This window comes from Pseudophryne corroboree, chromosome 3 (genome assembly GCF_028390025.1).
Source record: "Pseudophryne corroboree isolate aPseCor3 chromosome 3, aPseCor3.hap2, whole genome shotgun sequence".
NCBI lineage: Eukaryota > Metazoa > Chordata > Amphibia > Anura > Myobatrachidae > Pseudophryne > Pseudophryne corroboree.
In genome coordinates, this window is record NC_086446.1 from 562,783,396 (window position 1) to 562,802,680 (window position 19,285).

Consider the following 19,285-nt stretch of genomic DNA (forward strand, 5'->3'; position numbering starts at 1 on the left):
CACACACACACACACACACACACACACACACACACACACACACACACACACACTATATGTGTGTGTCTATCTATCTATCTATCTATCTATCTATCTATCTATCTATCTATCTATCTACAGATGTGTCCGCAGTCATCTGTCTATATGTGTGTGTCATTTATGATGAAATAATGTGCTTAATTGTACATTTTAGCTGATATGTTCCATGTAAATTTACTTCTTCAGACATCATGAAAATTTGGTCTACTAAAATGAATTGTTCTTTCAGCAGCCTAACGTGGTACTGACTCTACATGCCAAAGTAAACATTATTATTATTACATGAAAAGAGAACAGCCTACCCTTTTTCATTAAATAATGTATTACTTACAGTTGCAGAATAAGCATGTCAGCCTGAGTTCTTCATCAAGACTAAAACAGCCTATAAAAACATTCATCAATTTATACCTTCTCCAAACATGGAAAAGTACACGTCTAATTAATCAGTCATATTACGCTCCATAAATCAAGTGTACAGCCAGCAAAATGAATTAATTCTGAAGCAACAATATTTACAGTGTTACACATACATTAACAATAAAGTGGATTGATTAAACATAAAAAAATGTGAGCTTCATTTCAATGTATTGTATATGTTAAGTCGTAATATAAACATTTTGTACGCATCAGAATCAAAATTGTGTAGTCAAAAAAATGTATGAGCAGGATTTAATAAGCCACCTAATACCCATCTATGAGTTACTAGCCCTAGAAGTGTAAATAGAAATTCATCTTGATATCCAGAAGTTGTGGGGCCCAGAACTAACAAGATAGTCAGGGCCTTCCATCCCCTCTGAAAAAAACAAAAAGGCATTGTCTCCCAATAAGAAAAACCACATTAGCCCCAACAGGAAAAAAAACACCCTTTGTCCCCACAGGAGCAAAATAAAACAAATGAACCGCACAGGAAAAAATGAAAAACATTGGCCTTGCAGGAAAAAAAAGAAGGCAAACTTGTTTGAACTAAATTTTACACATATGGATTGTGCATCTCAGAGCTTAATTATGGACAAGGCTGTGCAGGTGCCACCTTCATTGCATTATTTGAAGTCCTTTACATATTTTTTTCCCATATTGTGAGCAGGGGAGGGGGGATTGTGAGTAGAAAATGGAGGCAACAAAGGGGCGCCAATGGGGGGGTGGAGTCTGTAACTGAATACTTGTGCCCGTGTCTGTTGAAGGGGCCTAGCGGAGACTGGGAGCTTCTCATTGTGCATGTAGAAAGCAAATTCACTTAGCCTTGGCAGCAGCACAGGTAAGCAATGTCTAAAAAGACAATATATTTGTGTTCAGAGGGTTAACAATACAAAATTACCCCAAAACAAACCCTTTTAAAAGGTCCATTTTTTATTGTATCTTTACATTTAGCTAAATTCCTCTCATCACATACACACTCTCAACATGTATGATATTTACATTATTACAAGAGTTTATGGGGCCTTTTTTCATTATCGGGTTTTAGACCCAATACAGTAGTTCAAATTTCTTATTGCAGCAATAAGAAATTTTGTATCACCGGCACGTATTAAAAATTACTTCCGGGAGGGTCAGGGGATCCAACAGACACCTGAGAGACAAAGCCAGGCAAAATAGGGACTGGGGGAGAAAGTGAGGTGGTGCAAGGTGATGTGTGTGTAACACACATGTATGCTGCAGCCAACCACATACAGATTGCTTGACAACAAATGAACCGACTCACCAATGTCTCCAACAAGAGCCATATTACTAGGCTGACTTAACTGTGAATCATGGGGGGAAGAAATTTAACTGGGTGCGAGGCTTAGTGAGGTAAAATACTTTGCGGACCTCATGCCCAAGTTTGGATTACCATGAAACATGGTTGCAGGGTTTTCAGCTCTGAAAACCCCTAACGATTTTAGGAAAAAATCATACTTGCTGTGGAGGTGAATGAAAAAAGATGCAGTGATTTCTAAAGGAATCACCACATCTCATTTCCTGTCCTGCAATTGAATAGCAACCTTCCCCGATGCTATATATTTTTTTATTACTATTATTTTGCACCCTCAATTGAATTCCCCACAATAGCCTTCTTGTATATCATGTTATATCATACCAAATTAGAATAAGGGACACTATATGTATATATATATAATATATATATATATATATATATATATATATAAAACACTTACTATATGCTAATCACTATTCACTTAATCAGGCAGTAATTTGCAATCTATATTCAAATTGTATAGTCTCCCTATTCCTAACTGTGTAAGATATAACCTGGTATTTATTATGATTCAGAAATAAATCAGCATAGTAGTATTGTTATACTGTAGTTAAATAGTTATTTACTTTAGCTGACTGTACAGTATGTGGCTGGCTGCCTATGACTAGTGATGACCTTCAGAGAGTTATTGTTGGTGTTTAACCTCAATGGTATAAGGGGATCATTCCGAGTTGATCGCTCGCTAGCTATTTTTTGCAGCGCTGCAATCAGATAGTCGCCGCCTATGGAGGAGTGTATTTTCGCTTTGCAAGTGTGCGAACGCTTGTGCAGTCGAGCGGTACAAAAAAGTTTTGTGCAGTTTCTGAGTAGGTCTGAACTTACTCAGCCGTTGCGATCACTTCAGCCTGTCCGGTCCCGGAATTGACGTCAGACACCCGCCCCGCAAACGCTTGGACAAGCCTGCGTTTTTCCAACCACTTCCAGAAAACGGTCAGTTGACACCGATATACGCCTTCTTCCTGTCAATCTTCTTGCGATCGGCTGTGCAAATGGATTTTTCGTTAAATCCATCGCCCAGCACTGATCCGCTTTCTACCCGTACGACGCGTCTGCGCAATACGGTGCATATGCATGCGCAGTTTTGCAGAGTTTTCACCTGATCGCAGCGCTGCAAAAAATAGCTAGCGTGCGATCAGGTCAGAATGACCAAAATACAAAGGAATGACCCCCAATAACCATCCACAGGGGAACCATCAATGGTTTTACCCACAATTGGTTATCCCTGCTCTATTATTCACTGGGCTATGGGCCAATCAGAACGTTACAATGCAGCCGACTGGTTGGTAGGGAAGAAGGCCCGATAATCAGAGTGCCTCCACACACAATGTGTGGTAGTGATTTCCATTTACTAAATAACAATTGTCCAGACAAGTTATTTAGTCGGATGGTATTCACAATTATATTGCAGTGAATAGCCTAGTTTTACGGGGAGATTTATAGAAGCTTGAAGGCCGATAATGTGGAGAGAGATAAAGTACCAATCAATCAATCAGCTCCCAGCTGTAATTTTTCAAACAGTCTGTAACATGCCAACTAGGAGCTGGTTTGGTTAGTACCTTATCTCTCCCCAAGCTTTGATATATCTCCCCATTAGACTCTTTTTGTCTACTGTGAGTTCATACTAGACAATTTTGACCTTCAGTGTGGGGTTGAAGACGTGACATGAACACATGAACTTCATTGTAAAGCATGTTTCTGAAGCAGTAATGCCATTTATTTTCCTGAACCTTATCTAATGTTGTCTTTTGTGTTGCGGTATTGAGATGGAATAAGGACTAGCAGGAGTGCAGCAAATTAAAATGAAGTACGTAAATTAAAACTAGCCTCAGGCCTACTGTTCTCCCAATAACTTGCTGATATTGTAAAAGACAAAAGGAAAATTAAGTCTGTCTCTGTTTCAAAGATGTCACATGAGATAGAGTAAAGGTGAAATTAATCCTAGCTTTGGAAGTGTTATCATAACATGAGAGCCCCAGACAGCACTGAGACAGTTGGCTGAAAGTCGGAGAAGTCCTGAGTGGAAATGGACAAGCTGATAACACAGTTTATACTGAGTATGCCTCCTGGGGCATTGGACCTTTGACACTTGTTCTTTCTCTGTAAGGAAATGAGAAGTTAGTCAACAATGCAATTAGCTGATAGATATATTTGAAAGAATATTTTAACCTACACACACTTGCCAATTCACGGTGTCCATACTGTCATGGGAGAAATGTTGTGCACTGTTAAATGCTATCCAGTCCACAATCACTTTGTAAATAAAATAAACCAATTTATATATCCTATCCTGTCATTTTATTAACCTCCTCCTCAACCATCTAAATGTTGTTTTTCTGTTGCTTGTCAGGTTTAGAAGTAATTACTTTGTTCATCCGATTACTAGCATTTGCCATTGCTCTGCAGTGTAGTCTAAATGAGCTGTAACGTTTTCCTTAATGTTTCTGTGCTGTATGGATCACTTCTAGACTCTTTAGAGGAAAAATTGAGTGCTCAATGTAATCTTGCTCGCAAAGTAAACCCAGGAATAGGTTTTCGGTTTTGGGTACTTTAATTGGCTTGTTATATCCAGATGTTTCCAAGGAAGAAACACTTTTTGATGCTGAACTTTTGAACGTATGGTTGATCTCGGTTACCAGTTATAATGTGGGTAGGATTATATAATTAAATTTTACAGGTTGAGTATCCCATATCCAAATATTCAGAAATACGGAATATTCCGAAATACAGAATTTTTTCAGTGAGAGTGAGATACTGAAACCTTTGTTTTCTGATGGCTCAATGTACACAAACTTTATTTAATATACAAAGTTATTAAAAATATTGTCTAAAATGGCCTTCAGGTTGTATGTGTATAAGGTATATATGAAACATAAATGCATTCTGTGCTTAGACTTGGGTCCCATCACCATGATATCTCATTATGGTATGCAATTATTCCAAAATGCGGAAAAATCCAATATACAAAATACTTCCGGTCCCAAGCATTTTGGATAAGGGATACTTAACCTGTATAATAAAAATTTTCGGCGGGATGTAATGGAGTCTGAGAAAGCTGGAGGTGCGGGATGTCGGCCAATCTCGGATGGTCTTTTTAAAGGGGAAATCACTTACAAGGTATGGTTTTGCCTTGTAAGTGATTGCCCTTTAAAAAAGTCCAAGATCAACCGACATCCTGCACCTTCAGCTATCTCGGACTCCATTACATCCAGATCATGTCTCCTGTGCCCAAAATGTATGTAATAACGTAGAAGTTGAAAAAAACAGCACTGCCTTGGGATCTGGATTTTGCTACAGAGGTTGTTCCTCAATGTTGGATGTGGTACTTCCACTTTCAGTGGCTTAAGCTGGGTACAAACTAGGTGATATGTTGTCCAATCTGGCGGCTCAGACCGACATATCGAGCATATCGCCTAGTATGTAACCACCACTGCATGCTCCCGCAGGTCATTTGCTGGGTCGTCCCGTTGTGCGCACTGCACATCCAATGGGATGACCTGGTAAAAGATGGGATACAGGTGAATGCGGCCGTGAACATATACTACATGATCGCGTAATATATCATTCAGTGTGTATGGTACGGCCGATATATTTTTCTATCGGCTGTGCCGTTGGCTGGGTACAAGCTTTGTTAAGTGTGCACACAGATTTAGAAAGTAATTTACATTTTAACCATACGGTTCATAAGTACACAAAAATATCAGCCTGAAGCTTTTATATGTAAAGCTCGAAAAGCCCTATCTCCAGCAGTGACTATCACAGAGTATTGCCGGCAGTAGCCCTGTCCGGTGATAGCCTTCCTATGCTTTGCATTATACTGTACCTATCGCCTTATCAATTTTAAAATGTTTTTCTTCATTTCCTATAGAGGGCCCGATTCAGAGTTGAATGCTATGTCAATGAAAGACACACTGGGGGGATATTCAATTGTTTGAAAAGTCAGGTGGGTGTCTGTTTTTTCCTATCTAATAGACAGGAAAAAACAGACACTCAACCGACTTTTCAAACATTTGAATTCCCCCAATGAATCAATTTTTTTCTCACTGCTCATGTGCTGTGATGGTCTTGCGATGACTTTCGCACTGTGGATGTATTGACAAAGTGATTGACAGGCAGGGAGCATCTGTGGGCAGTAATGGGCGGAGTGGCCTCTCAAACACAGACCTGTAGCAACCATGTGCGGGGCGAGTCTTAGCTTGTGACTGTGATCCAGTACACAGTTAGTTACTCTGGAGTCTTGCTTTCAAAGGCCATACTGCACGACCTTATGGTTACTCATAAGATCAATAATCTACAGATGAGCGTCCACTGGTTGTGTCTTCACACACAAGCGGCAGATCTGAGGGGCCTGCAGTCGGCATATGAATACGAATCCTGGTGGCTGTGACATTTGCATAATATTGCACAGATGTAGTGTTTGGAATCACAGCTGTGAAGGTATATGCTAGTGATGAGCGGGTTCGGTTCCTCGGAAACCGAACCCCCCCGAACTTCACCCATTTTACACGGGTCCGAAGCATACTCGGATTCTCCCGTATGGCTCGGTTAATCCGAGCGCGCCCGAACGTCATCATCCCGCTGTCGGATTCTCGCGAGATTCGGATTCTATATAAGCAGCCGCGCGTCGCCGTAATTTTCACTCGTGCATTGGAAATGTTAGGGAGAGGACGTGGCTGGTGTCCTCTCCATTTATTAATGTTGATGCAAAATTAATATTTGTGCTTATTGCTTAATTGTGGGGACTGGGGAGCAGCTGTATATAGGAGGAGTACAGTGCAGAGTTTTGCTGACAGTGACCACCAGTATACGTTGTCTGCCTGAAAAACACTCCATATCTGTGCTCAGTGTGCTGCATATATCTGTGCTCACACTGCTTAATTGTGGGGACTGGGGAGCAGCTGTATTATATAGGAGGAGTACAGTGCAGAGTTTTGCTGACAGTGACCACCAGTATACGTTTTGTCTGCCGGAAAAATACTCCATATCTGTGCTCAGTGTGCTGCATATATCTGTGCTCACACTGCTTTATTGTGGGGACTGGGGACCACCAGTATATTATATAGGAGGAGTACAGTGCAGAGTTTGCTGACAGTGACCACCAGTATACGTTGTCTGCCTGAAAAACACTCCATATCTGTACTCAGTCTGTTGCATATATCTGTGCTCACACTGCTTTATTGTGGGGACTGGGGACCACCAGTATATTATATAGGAGGAGTATAGTGCAGAGTTTGCTGACAGTGACCACCAGTATACGTTGTCTGCCTGAAAAACACTCCATATCTGTGCTCAGTGTGCTGCATATATCTGTGCTCACACTGCTTTATTGTGGGGACTGGGGACCAGCAGTTTTACTATCCATCCATACCTGTGGTGCATTTTAGTTTTACAGTTTGCTGACAGTGACCACCAGTATATATAGCAATACGGTACGGAAGGCCACTGCTCTACCTACCTCTGTGTCATCAAGTATACTATCCATCTAGATTCTTTACCTGTGGTGCATTTTAGTTTTGCAGTTTGCTGACAGTGACCACCAGTATATATAGCAGTACGGTACGGAAGGCCACTGCTCTACCTACCTCTGTGTCGTCAAGTATACTATCCATCTAGATTCTATACCTGTGGTGCATTTTAGTTTTGCAGTTTGCTGACAGTGACCACCAGTATATATAGCAGTACGGTACGGAAGGCCACTGCTCTACCTGCCTCTGTGTCGTCAAGTATACTATCCATCTAGATTCTATACCTGTGGTGCATTTTAGTTTTGCAGTTTGCTGACAGTGACCACCAGTATATATAGCAGTACGGTACGGAAGGCCACTGCTCTACCTACCTCTGTGTCGTCAAGTATACTATCCACCCATACCTGTGGTGCATTTAAGTTTTGCACAGTATATATATATAGTAGGAGGACAGTGCATAATTTTGCTGACCACCAGTATATAATATATAGCAGTACGGTACAGTAGTCCACTGCTCTACCTACTCCTGTGTCGTCAAGTATACTATCCATCCATTCCTGTGGTGCATTTTAGTTGTTGTGCGCAGTATATATAGTAGGAGGACAGTGCATTGCCACTCCTAGATGGGCCAGGTGTTTGTGTCGGCCACTTGGGTCGCTTAGCTTAGCCTAGCCATCCAGCGACCTTGGTGCACCTCTTTTTTTTTCTTTGCATCATGTGCTGTTTGGGGACTATTTTTTTGAAGTGCCATCCTGTCTGACACTGCAGTGCCACTCCTAGATGGGCCAGGTGTTTGTGTCGGCCACTTGTGTCGCTTAGCTTAGTCACAGCGACCTTGGTGCACCTCTTTTTTTCTTTGCATCATGTGCTGTTTGGGGACAATTTTTTTGAAGTGCCATCCTGCCTGACACTGCAGTGCCACTCCTAGATGGGCCAGGTGTTTGTGTCGGCCACTTGTGTCGCTTAGCTTAGTCACACAGCGACCTTGGTGCGCCTCTTTTTTTCATTGCATCATGTGTTGTTTGGGGACTATTTTTTTGAAGTGCCATCCCGTCTGACACTGCAGTGCCACTCCTAGATGGGCCAGGTGTTTGTGTCGGCCACTTGGGTCGCTTAGCTTAGTCACACAGCTACCTCATTGCGCCTCTTTTTTTCTTTGCATCATGTGCTGTTTGGGGACTATTTTTTTGAAGTGCCATCCTGTCTGACACTGCAGTGCCACTCCTAGATGGGCCAGGTGTTTGTGTCGGCCACTTGGGTCGCTTAGCTTAGTCACACAGCTACCTCATTGCGCCTCTTTTTTTCTTTGCATCATGTGCTGTTTGGGGACTATTTTTTTGAAGTGCCATCTTGTCTGACACTGCAGTGCCACTCCTAGATGGGCCAGGTGTTTGTGTCGGCCACTTGTGTCGCTTAGCTTAGTCACACCGCGACCTTGGTGCGCCTCTTTTTTTCTTTGCATCATGTGCTGTTTGGGGACAATTTTTTTGAAGTGCCATCCTGCCTGACACTGCAGTGCCACTCCTAGATGGGCCAGGTGTTTGTGTCGGCCACTTGTGTCGCTTAGCTTAGCCATCCAGCGACCTCGGTGCAAATTTTAGGACTAAAAATAATATTGTGAGGTGTGAGGTGTTCAGAATAGACTGAAAATGAGTGTAAATTATGGTTATTGAGGTTACTAATACTATGGGATCAAAATGACCCCTAAATTCTATGATTTTAGCTGTTTTTGAGGGTTTTTTGTAAAAAAAACACCCGAATCCAAAACACACCCGAATCCGACAAAAAAATGTCAGGTAAGTTTTGCCAAAACGCGTCCGAATCCAAAAAACGGCTGCGGAACCGAATCCAAAACCGAAACACAAAACCCGAAAAATTTCCGGTGCACATCTCTAGTATATGCCTACATCTCTGACTCGGGCCCAGAATGTGCTGCTGGAACCCCAAGTCCAGTGCGCATGTGTGACAATGGCAAATCCAGGTCATGCTTATGCCTGGGGAAACAGCGACTGGCTGACAAAGTGGTAAGTATCTTCTTACTCATGCCAGCCACTATCGCATCACTGCCTGAACAAAGGTTTTGTGTTAAACGGACCCAAAATTATGAGTGCCGATAGAAGATCTTTTGTTCAGGCCATATTGATAAATAGCCTCCTAAGAAATAACAGAATTATATAAACAAGAAGACTATAAAAGTCTATTTATTATTTGTTTATTACCAGTTATTTATATAGCGCACACATATTCCACAGCGCTTTACAGAGAATATTTGGCCATTCACATCAGTCCCTGCCCCAGTGGGGCTTATAATCTATATTCCCTATCACATGTAGGTGGGAATCAAACCCATGACCTCAGTGCTGTGAAGCAGTGGTATTGTCTTGTATCAATTTCGTAATGTTAAACCTTGTATTTATACTGTATTTCAATAATAGACCTTTCTGTGAGCAGTTCTATTTCTCAAGGCATATGGGCGTCTTTGTGTAGGTTGTGCGTTGATGCAGTAGCCAGATAAAACCAAAGATTCATTAATCAGTGTCAGTGTAATGTGTGCTTTTTAGAAGGGTGTTGTAAATTCAGTATGTTTTTAACTCTCTGCATTCCTTAAAAAAAAGCTTAGGTTACCATACCATTACAATTCCCATTTTCCATAGAAGAGGGTTTGTAGGGTGATACCCAAATACCCTCAGTACAACAAAAACTAAAGTTAAATGTCTATGGATATTTAAGATAAGTGCAAAGTATTATGACATAAAGTACATTAATGACCATTGCATTTAAGAAAGAAAGTTAAATACTAATCAACAACTTTAGAAAAATCAATAGCTGGAAGAGTTTCTACAATGTGAATTGTACTATACATACATGGGTATGTGTTGCCAAGAAACCAATCATGCTGTATGTCATATGCTGTATAGCCCATATATCCATATGTATAATTTACAGTTCTAGTTATTTCACATTGATTTATTCTATTTTCATGGAATGTTAGTATAGCTTTCACAGTTTAAATGCATACTGTATATTACTACGCAGTAGGATTTCTGAATCCTGAACTATTCTAACCTGGGTTGACACTCCTATTAATGAGCCTCGGAGTCTAATTGACTCCCCAGTCTTCACCAAGAACCACTTACAGGTGGAATTGACTTTTTTTGCACACCTCTGTCCTCTAAGGGGGTTATTCAGAGTTGTTAGCAAACCAAAAAAGTTAGCAATTGAGCAAACCCAGGTTGCACTACAGGTTCGGCAGATGTAATGTGCAGAAGGCCTAATTCAGACCTGAACGCTAACAATCGATTTTTGCACTGCTGCGATCAGATAGTCGCCGCCTACAGGGGGAGTGTATTTTAGCTGTGCAAGTGTGCAAGCGCATGTGTAGCAGAGCTGTACAAACAGATTTTGTGCAGTCTCTGCGAAGCCAAGGACTTACTCAGCCGCTGCGATCACATCAGCCTATCCAGGACCGGAATTGACGTCAGGAACCCTCCCTGCAAACGCATGGACACGCCTGCGTTTTTCCAGAATCTCCCTGAAAATGGTTAGTTGACACAGCCAAACGCCTTCTTTCTGTCAATCTCCTTGCGATCGCCCGTGCGAACGGATCCGGTGCACAAATCTATCACTGACCGGTAATTCGCTTTGTACCTGTGCGATGCACCTGCGCATTGCGGTGCATACGCATGCACAGTTTGGACCTAATCGCCCGCTGTGCAAAAACGCACAGCAGAGATCAGGTCTGAATTACCCCCAGAGAGATAGATTTGGGTGGGTTATATTTTTTCTGTGCATGGTAAATACTGGCTGCTTTAGATAGATAGATAGATAGATAGATAGATAGATAGATAGATAGATAGTACTGAATTGTGATTCTGCTGGTAATATAGTAACTGAAAGAGGCACAAGGTACTACAGTATATGGGTCTCCGATAGTAATACAGGAACACTCAGTGGCGGATTTAGCGGGGGGCGATTCGGGCGAACGCCCCCCCTACACATACCGGCACCGGGATGGATGGCCGGGTCCCGCCACGGTGCCGGACTGGAGAGCGGAACAGCGCGGCAGGGGAAGGAGAGAGAGAGCGGAAGAGTGACAGTGTAGGCGTGCGCACGGGCATCCACCCACGCACATACACGCCTGCTGCTGCCGCCGATTCCTGTCTCTTCTTGATGCTGAAGGGAGGAGAGCGCTGCGCGCGCCTCTCCTGCCCACTGTGTCCCCGTCTCCGGCAGTCATTTTAAATGTCTGTGGCTGTCAGCCAATCAGAGCTCACGGACCGGCTCTTGATTGGCTACCGGCCCATGAGCTTTGATTGTCTCACAAGCCGGCGCTATATTTCAAATGGCCGCCGGAGACATGGACTCAGTGAAGGGAGGCTCAGAAGAGACACGCAGTGCGCTCGCTCCCCCTCAGCATCAGAGACGGGAATCGGCGGCAGTGGCACTGGCAGCAGGAGGGTAAGCACCACTGGGGGAATATGTATCTGGCACCACTGGGGGCATTTGTATCTGGCACCACTGTGGCACTGGGGGCATTTGTATTTTGCACCACTGGGGGCATTTGTATCTTGCACCACTGGGGGCATTTGTATTCTGGCACCACTGGGGGCATTTGTATTCTGGCACCACTGGGGTCATGTGTATCTGGCACCACTGGGGTCATGTGTATCTGGCATCACTGGGGTCATGTGTATCTGGCACCGCTGGATGGCATTTAAGTATCTGGCACCGCTGGGGTCATTTGTGGATCTGATGTAAATTTCAGCTCATTTTGTGTGCTATAATGTGAATTTCGGCTCATTCTGTGTGCTATAATGTGAATTTTAGCTCATACCGTGTGGTATAATGTGATTTTCGGCTCATTCTGTGTGCTATAATGTGAATTTCGGCTCATTTTGTGTGCTATAATGTGAATTTCGGCTCATTTTGTGTGCTATAATGTGAATTTTGGCTCATTTTGTGTGCTATGATGTGAATTTTGGCTCATTTTGTGTGCTATAATGTGAATTTCGTCTCATTCTGTGTGCTATGCAGGAATGGTGATTCGCCAGTCTGTATCACCAGTGCACAGGGTTCTCTCCACTAACCGGCAACATTTTATTAGTATTGGCAACAATAGGAAATTTTAGAAGCAAACGGGAAGGGCATCTCTAAGTGGGAGGAGCTATAATTAGGGGGAGGGGTCATAATTCTTAAACCGCCCAGGAATACTGGACAGAACTGTGGCAGAGTATGGTGAGGCACAGCTGAACAGTGAAGTATGAGGCACGGTGGACAGTGCTGGTGCACAGGCTGGAGGTGTGAGGTATGAGGCACTGAGGAGAATGCGGGGAAAAGACTGGAGCTGTGAAATATAATACACTGGAGAGTTGCTGGAGCAAATTCTGTAACTATGAGGTATGAGGCACTGCAGACACTGCTGGAAGAACTGTGCTGTATGAGGCACTATAGAAAGTTCAATAGAAAGTGCAATGAGGAGATCCAAAGAATAACTAGATAATGGTTCTGGAAACACTAGGAAGACAAGAAGCCAAAGGTTCACAATCCAAAAATGACTGGAGTTAAGCAGTTGAACTGCCAAAACAGAGCAGTATTGATAAGGCGCCTAATCCCAGAGCCTTAGTGATAGGACAAACCGGTCACATGACCAACATAGCTGAGGCTGTGATTGCCAACAAAAGGTTTCAGTCTATTCCAGTTACCACCCTCAAACGTTTGCTTCCTGTAAATTAAGCTTCATACACCTAGCTATCCAAAAAGATGCAGGATTTTTTCGCAGTTTGGCCTTGCGTCTGCGCGTTATGATTCGTATGCATGCGCAGTCATTCGGTAATCGCCCTCTTCGCGATTTCGCACAACAGCGATCATGTCTGAATTAGGCCCTTAGTTAATAGGACCATAAAATAGGCTGTCAGTGGATACCTGTATAAGGAAAGTACTGGACACTTTTAAAACGTTTCAAATGGCTGATTTGTGCATTTAAAAAAAAAAAGTTCAAGTAAAAAGCTTACGAATTTCTTTTAATTTCAAAGGAATTAAACAAAAAATGCAAAATAAATGTGAAAAAATTTAAAATGGGGGTAATTTGAGGCCACGTTTAATTTTTTTCAATTAAATAAAATACTTTCAATAAGTTTGGGGTGCATAAACTAACGGAAAAGTTGATTTGGGGATAATTTGAGGCCATTTATTTTTTTCATCTAAAAATTACATGTAATTATTGGCCCAATTCAGCAAATTGAAAACTTCCAAATTTCTAATTAGTCAATAACTTGCATTGATATAGACTATTATTGTGTATTTGAAAAAGTATAGTTCTTTCCAGATGGACATTGTTAAAACTACTTTGAATTTACTGCTCATTGGGGGTCATTCCGAGTTGATTGCTAGCAGAAAATGTTCGCTGTGCAACGATAATGCAAAAAAAACCGGCACTTCTGCACATGCGTATGCGGCGCAATGCGCACGCGTGACGTACTTTCACAACGGCCGATGTAGTTTCACACAAGGTCTAGCGAAGCTTTTCAGTCGCACTGGTGGCCGCAGAGTGATTGACATGAAGTGGAGTTTTTGGGTGTCAACTGTCCATTTTCAGAGAGTGTTCGGAAAAACGCAGGTGTGCTGGAAAAACGCAGGTGTGGCTGGGCGAATGCAGGGCGTGTTCATGACGTCAAAACTGGAACTGAACAGTCTGAAGTCATCGCAAGCGCTGAGTAGGTCTTGAAGCTACTCTGAAACTGCACAAAATTATTTTGTAGCCGCTCTGCGATCCCTTCGTTCGCACTTCTGCTAAGCTAAAATACACTCCCAGTGGGAGGCGGCATAGCGTTTGCTGCTAAAAACAGCTAGCGAGCGATCAACTTGGAATGACCCCCATAGGGCCTAATTCAAGGTTGATTGCAAAATAACAGTTTCCTCTAATGGGCAAAACCATGTGCACTTCAGGGGAGGCAGATATAACATGTGCAGATAAATTTAGATTTGGGTGGGCTATTTTGTTTCTGTGCAGGGTAAATACTGGCTGCTTTATTTTTTTACACTGCAATTTAGATTTCAGTTTGAACACACCCCACCCAAATCTAACTCTCTCTGCACATGTTATATCTGTCCCAACTTCAGTGACCGTTAGAGGAAAATAATTTTATTTTGCAATCAACCTTGAATTAGACCCACTGTCCTAGACATGATTCTTTGATGTTCCAGTTACAGATATTTTATATGGCAATGATATTGACCAGGGCTATCCTAATAGCCCTGAAAAGCTAGCACAAGCTGTGGCATATCGGGGCTTTTCTGTACTGCACTGGGTGCTGGCTCCTGCTCCCAATGCAGCGCTCCACTTCCAGTTCCCCCCGGCCACATGACCTCTTCCCCGTCATGTGACCACTGCCAGGGGAAGATGGGGGATGCGGGTCAGGGCGCTGCCACAGGCAGCGAAACCAAATCCCCGGAAACAGCTACATGTTCAAGCAAAATCGTACCTGTTTCTCGCGAAATCACACAGGTAATACATCCTCATAACAACAGAGTGATGGTTCTCTCAAGGAGCATCATGGAGACTGTGCTCTCCATATTGCAACACATTACACAGTATAAAATATAGTTTCATAGTTGTAAGGGTAGGGAAGAAAAAGATGCAAGTCTTAATGTAAGCCTCAGGTAGACCTTTGAGGCACAGCTATATTGTATGTTCAGTAGAACAGTACTTCTCAAACTTTTTTCTGCCACGACACACTGAAGTGTGACATCCACATGTGTGACACAATTTTAAGCTGTAAAAAGAAATGTACATTAACTTTATTGTACCTAAAGTACTCACTCCCAGCGGTTCATTACATACAAACTCCTATCCATCCTCATTCTCTTTAACCCATGTTGTTTACTTACCTTAGGACTCCTTTCACCTACATTTCCTCTAATGGGCCCTACACACTGGCCGACCCGCCGCCGAGCTGCCCGACAGCGGATACGGCCAACGAGCGACCCGGCGGCGGGGGGGCAGTGACGGGGGGAGTGAAGTTCTTTCACGTCACCCGGCTGCATTGAAGTGCAGGCAAATATGGACGAGATCGTCCATATTGGCCTGCATGTACAGCCGACGGGGGACCAGCGATGAACGAGCGCGGGGCCGCGCACCGTTCATCGCTGGAGCCTCCACACTGAAAGATATGAACGAGTTCTCGTTCATTTATGAACGAGATCGTTCATATCTTTCTAACAAATCGGCCAGTGTGTAGGGCCTATAAGTCTCCTGTCCAACTGAAGGGTAGATGATGTAATATTGCTCTTCCTGCTTCGCCTCTTTACCGATGCAAAGCAGGAAGTACATTAATGAGATGCGGGGGAGTGAAAACGTCCCCCTCTGGCGATCCCCACTAAAGCGCAAAGTGCATCAGCTTAGTGCTGATGCACTGTGTTTCTCCCTCATGCCGGCTGCAGGGCGCATGCGCTAGATCTCGCTACTCACACAAGTTCTCACATGTAGCCTGGAGCCGGCAGCCGCCACAGCCAGGGACAGCTATCGAAATCAATAGCTGCAGGTGTTGGAACGGTGAGTGCAACTAACTATTCTTACATTGCCCTGCCTTTTAGATAGCAGCATGCACACCGCCAGAGTCATACAATGAGGAGAAGCTGTATCAGTGCACATAACGCACTCTGATAACACTTGTCCCCCATATCGGAGAATCATACATCTACAGTCTGCCCCTGTCTGTGGCTGCCTCTCCGTGGCAGACTTCTTGATGCTGAGATGTCTGCACTGCTGCCACTGACTTCCTGCTTCCAGCTTCTCTATGATGCTACAGGACACCAGGGGCCAAATGTAATAGAGTGAGAGTTTCAAAAAGTGAGAGATTTGGTAAGGTTTTGCAGTGTTTTTTTAAGTGGCAATCATTTACACTGCAAGATCAACCTGGTTTTGCAGTGTAAGTGATTGCCACTTTAAAAAAAACTGAAAAACCTTACCAAATCTCTCACTTTCTGAAACTCTCACTCTATTACATTTGGGTCTGGGACTCCAGGTCGACAACAAAAAGGTCGACACACCTTAGGTCGATGCCAATTGGTCGACACACCTTAGGCCGGCATGGACAAAAGGTCGACATGGACAAAGGGTCGAAATGAACAAGGTTGACATGGGAAAAGGTCGACATAAGTTTTTTATGTTTTTTTGGTGTTGTTTTCTTCGTAGAGTGACCAGGAACCCCAATTAGTGCACCGTGTCCCCTCGCATGGCTCGCTTCGCTCGACATGGACAAAAGGGTCGTCATGGACAAAAGGTCGACATGGACAAAGGGTCGACATGAACAAGGTCGACATGGGAAAAGGTCGACATGAGTTTTTTATGTTTTTTTGGTGTTGTTTTCTTCGTAGAGTGACCAGGAACCCCAATTAGTGCACCGTGTCCCCTCGCATGGCTCGCTTCGCTCGCCATGCTTCGGGAGAGGTGCCTCGCTTCGCTCGGCACAGATTACCGTTGCAATCGTAGTCCACGTGGATCGTTAAGTATGAAAAGGTTCCAAAAAAGAAAAAAATTGTGAAAAAATCATGTCGAGCTTTTTCCATGTCGACCTTTTGTTCATGTCGACCTTTTGTCCAAGCCGACCTAAGGTGTGTCGACCAATTGGCGTCGACCTAAGGTGTGTCGACCTTGTTGTTGTCGACCTGGAGTCCGGATACCATTACATTTGACCCCAGGTGATGAATGGGACTTTGGGGGTAATTCCAAGTTGATCGCAGCAGGAAAATTTTTAGCAGTTGGGCAAAACCATGGCCCTCATTCCGAGTTGTTCGCTCGGTAAAAATCTTTGCATCGCAGCGATTTTCCGCTTAATGCGCATGCGCAATGTCCGCACTGCGACTGCGCCAAGTAAATTTGCTATGTAGTTAGGAATTTAACTCACGGCTTTTTCATCGTTCTGGCGATCGTAATGTGATTGACAGGAAATGGGTGTTAATGGGCGTGTGGGAAAAAACGCTACCGTTTCCGGAAAAAACGCAGGAGTGGCCGGAGGAACGGAGGAGTGTCTGGGCGAACGCTGGGTGTGTTTGTGACGTCAAACCAGGAACGACAAGCACTGAACTGATCGCAGATGCCGAGTAAGTCTGGAGCTACTCAGAAACTGCTACGAGGTGTGTAATCGCAATATTGCGAATACATCGTTCGCAATTTTAAGATGCTAAGATTCACTCCCAGTAGGCGGCGGCTTAGCATGAGCAAATCTGCTAAAATCCGCTTGCGAGCGAACAACTCGGAATGAGGGCCCATGTGCACTGCAGAGGAAGCAGATTTAACATGTGCAGAGAGAGTTAGATTTGGGTGTGGTGTGTTCAATCTGCAATCTAATTTGCAGTGTAAAAATAAAGCAGCCAGTATTTTCCCTGCACAGAAACAAAATAACCCACCCAAATCTAACTCTCTGCAAATGTTATATCTGCCCCCCCTGCAGTGCACATGGTTTTGCCCAACTGCTAAACATTTTCCTGCTGCGATCAACTTGGAATTACCCCCTTTATTTTGACAAGCCTGCACTTCTTACCACAATATGAATATAATTGTGTGTGACACATCATGGACCTACTCACAACACACTAGGATATTGTGATACACATTTTAAGAGCCGCTGCAGTAGAGCTTCAATTATCTTGCAGAAATGAGGAAAGATATTGCCTGTATAATCTAATCCATGGTCAATTTGAAAAAATGCATGTACGATACAGTAATAATTTAAAATGTAAGTAAATATTAGACCTATTACTGAAAGAGTCAGAATCTGTTTACAGGGGAAAAGGGGTGCTCTCTGGAAAGGTAATGGAAACATACACAATGCTTAGCTTGCACTACTGTACAGAATTTTCTGGATACTATGGAGGATTAGAAAAAAAACAAAAACATTTTTGAGCTACCTGGTTAATCTGTACTAAGGAGAATATGATACCGGATACTCATGGTTGTATGCAGTGTATATCGAACTTGCCTCACGTGAAACATCCACTAGATCCAGTCATTGTGATTTCAGAAACCCTTTTTGTAGAAACAGGTATGACATGTCAGAGTTCAAGTGTATTTCATTGTCTCTGTCCACTTAGCTATACCTCCCAACATCTGAGAACAGGTAAGGGGGAGCCACTTAACTTCTGCTCTTCAGGAGTGAGCTTGGGCGCCATCCTCCGAGTAATGTGAACAGGGACATGACACAAGGTCTTGCCCCTTGCCATGAGATCACACCACTTTTTCGGACTTGCTTATCAGGGACTAGAGGGCTCAGACTCCATTGCGCATGTGTAGATCACTGTGAAAATGACACAACGGACATTTTCCCAGTGATTTTTCTACTGCGCGTGCGCAGAACACTGTGAAAATGGTCGCTGTACCATTTTCACAGTAACTCTACAGCACTGCTGACGTTGGCGCGGGACTCCGGAGGGGTGAGTATTTAAAAAATTGGTGCCGCATGTGCGGTGGGGCCCCCCTCTGGACTCAGGGGGTGTGTGTACAGTGCACACTACACCCATTATAGATATGCCAGTGCCCCTTATCTACTCCCAGATGTTAGGAGGTATGGTGAGAAAGTAGACCTCCCGTGGGACATTGCGGGTGGTGCGGCAGGACAGTGTATAAAAAGGGAAAGTCCCTGTCCTTTATTTTTTATTGCATGCACCTGTGACAGCAGACATTTATATACTGTGTACGCATATACACCTATATGCAGAAACATTTCAGCAGAAATAGACAAGAAATTGTTGTCTTTAATCAGACACTCTATTTTCTATTTTATTTTTTAAATTGCAGTTCACTTTTGCTGCCACAAAGAGAAATTCATCAACCTGTATTGCCGCTTGTCTGCAATAGTAGAGCTGGACTCCTTAATTTCCCAGCAGGCTTTGCGAGAAGCAATTACGGATGACGAAGTTGGAGCTGCAAAGCAGAGACACCAGCAAGTCTTAGACTATATACAGGTATGATGGTCTATCAAGTTCCTAGGTATGCAGGATAACCCTCAATGCAAACAGATATTTTTATGTCAAG

The 19,285-nt window shown here is 43.4% G+C and overlaps 1 protein-coding gene across 5 annotated transcripts in view; it reads left to right on the forward strand.

The window, feature by feature from the left end:
• ANKFN1 (ankyrin repeat and fibronectin type III domain containing 1) overlaps positions 1–19,285 on the forward strand; it is a 1,208,371-nt gene that overhangs the window by 980,607 nt on the left and 208,479 nt on the right. For all 5 annotated transcript variants that reach the window (XM_063961280.1, XM_063961279.1, XM_063961282.1 and 2 more), the window contains one exon: positions 19,049–19,215. In XM_063961280.1, coding sequence (XP_063817350.1) covers positions 19,049–19,215 — 167 coding nt within the window. The remainder of the gene's footprint in view (positions 1–19,048; positions 19,216–19,285) is intronic.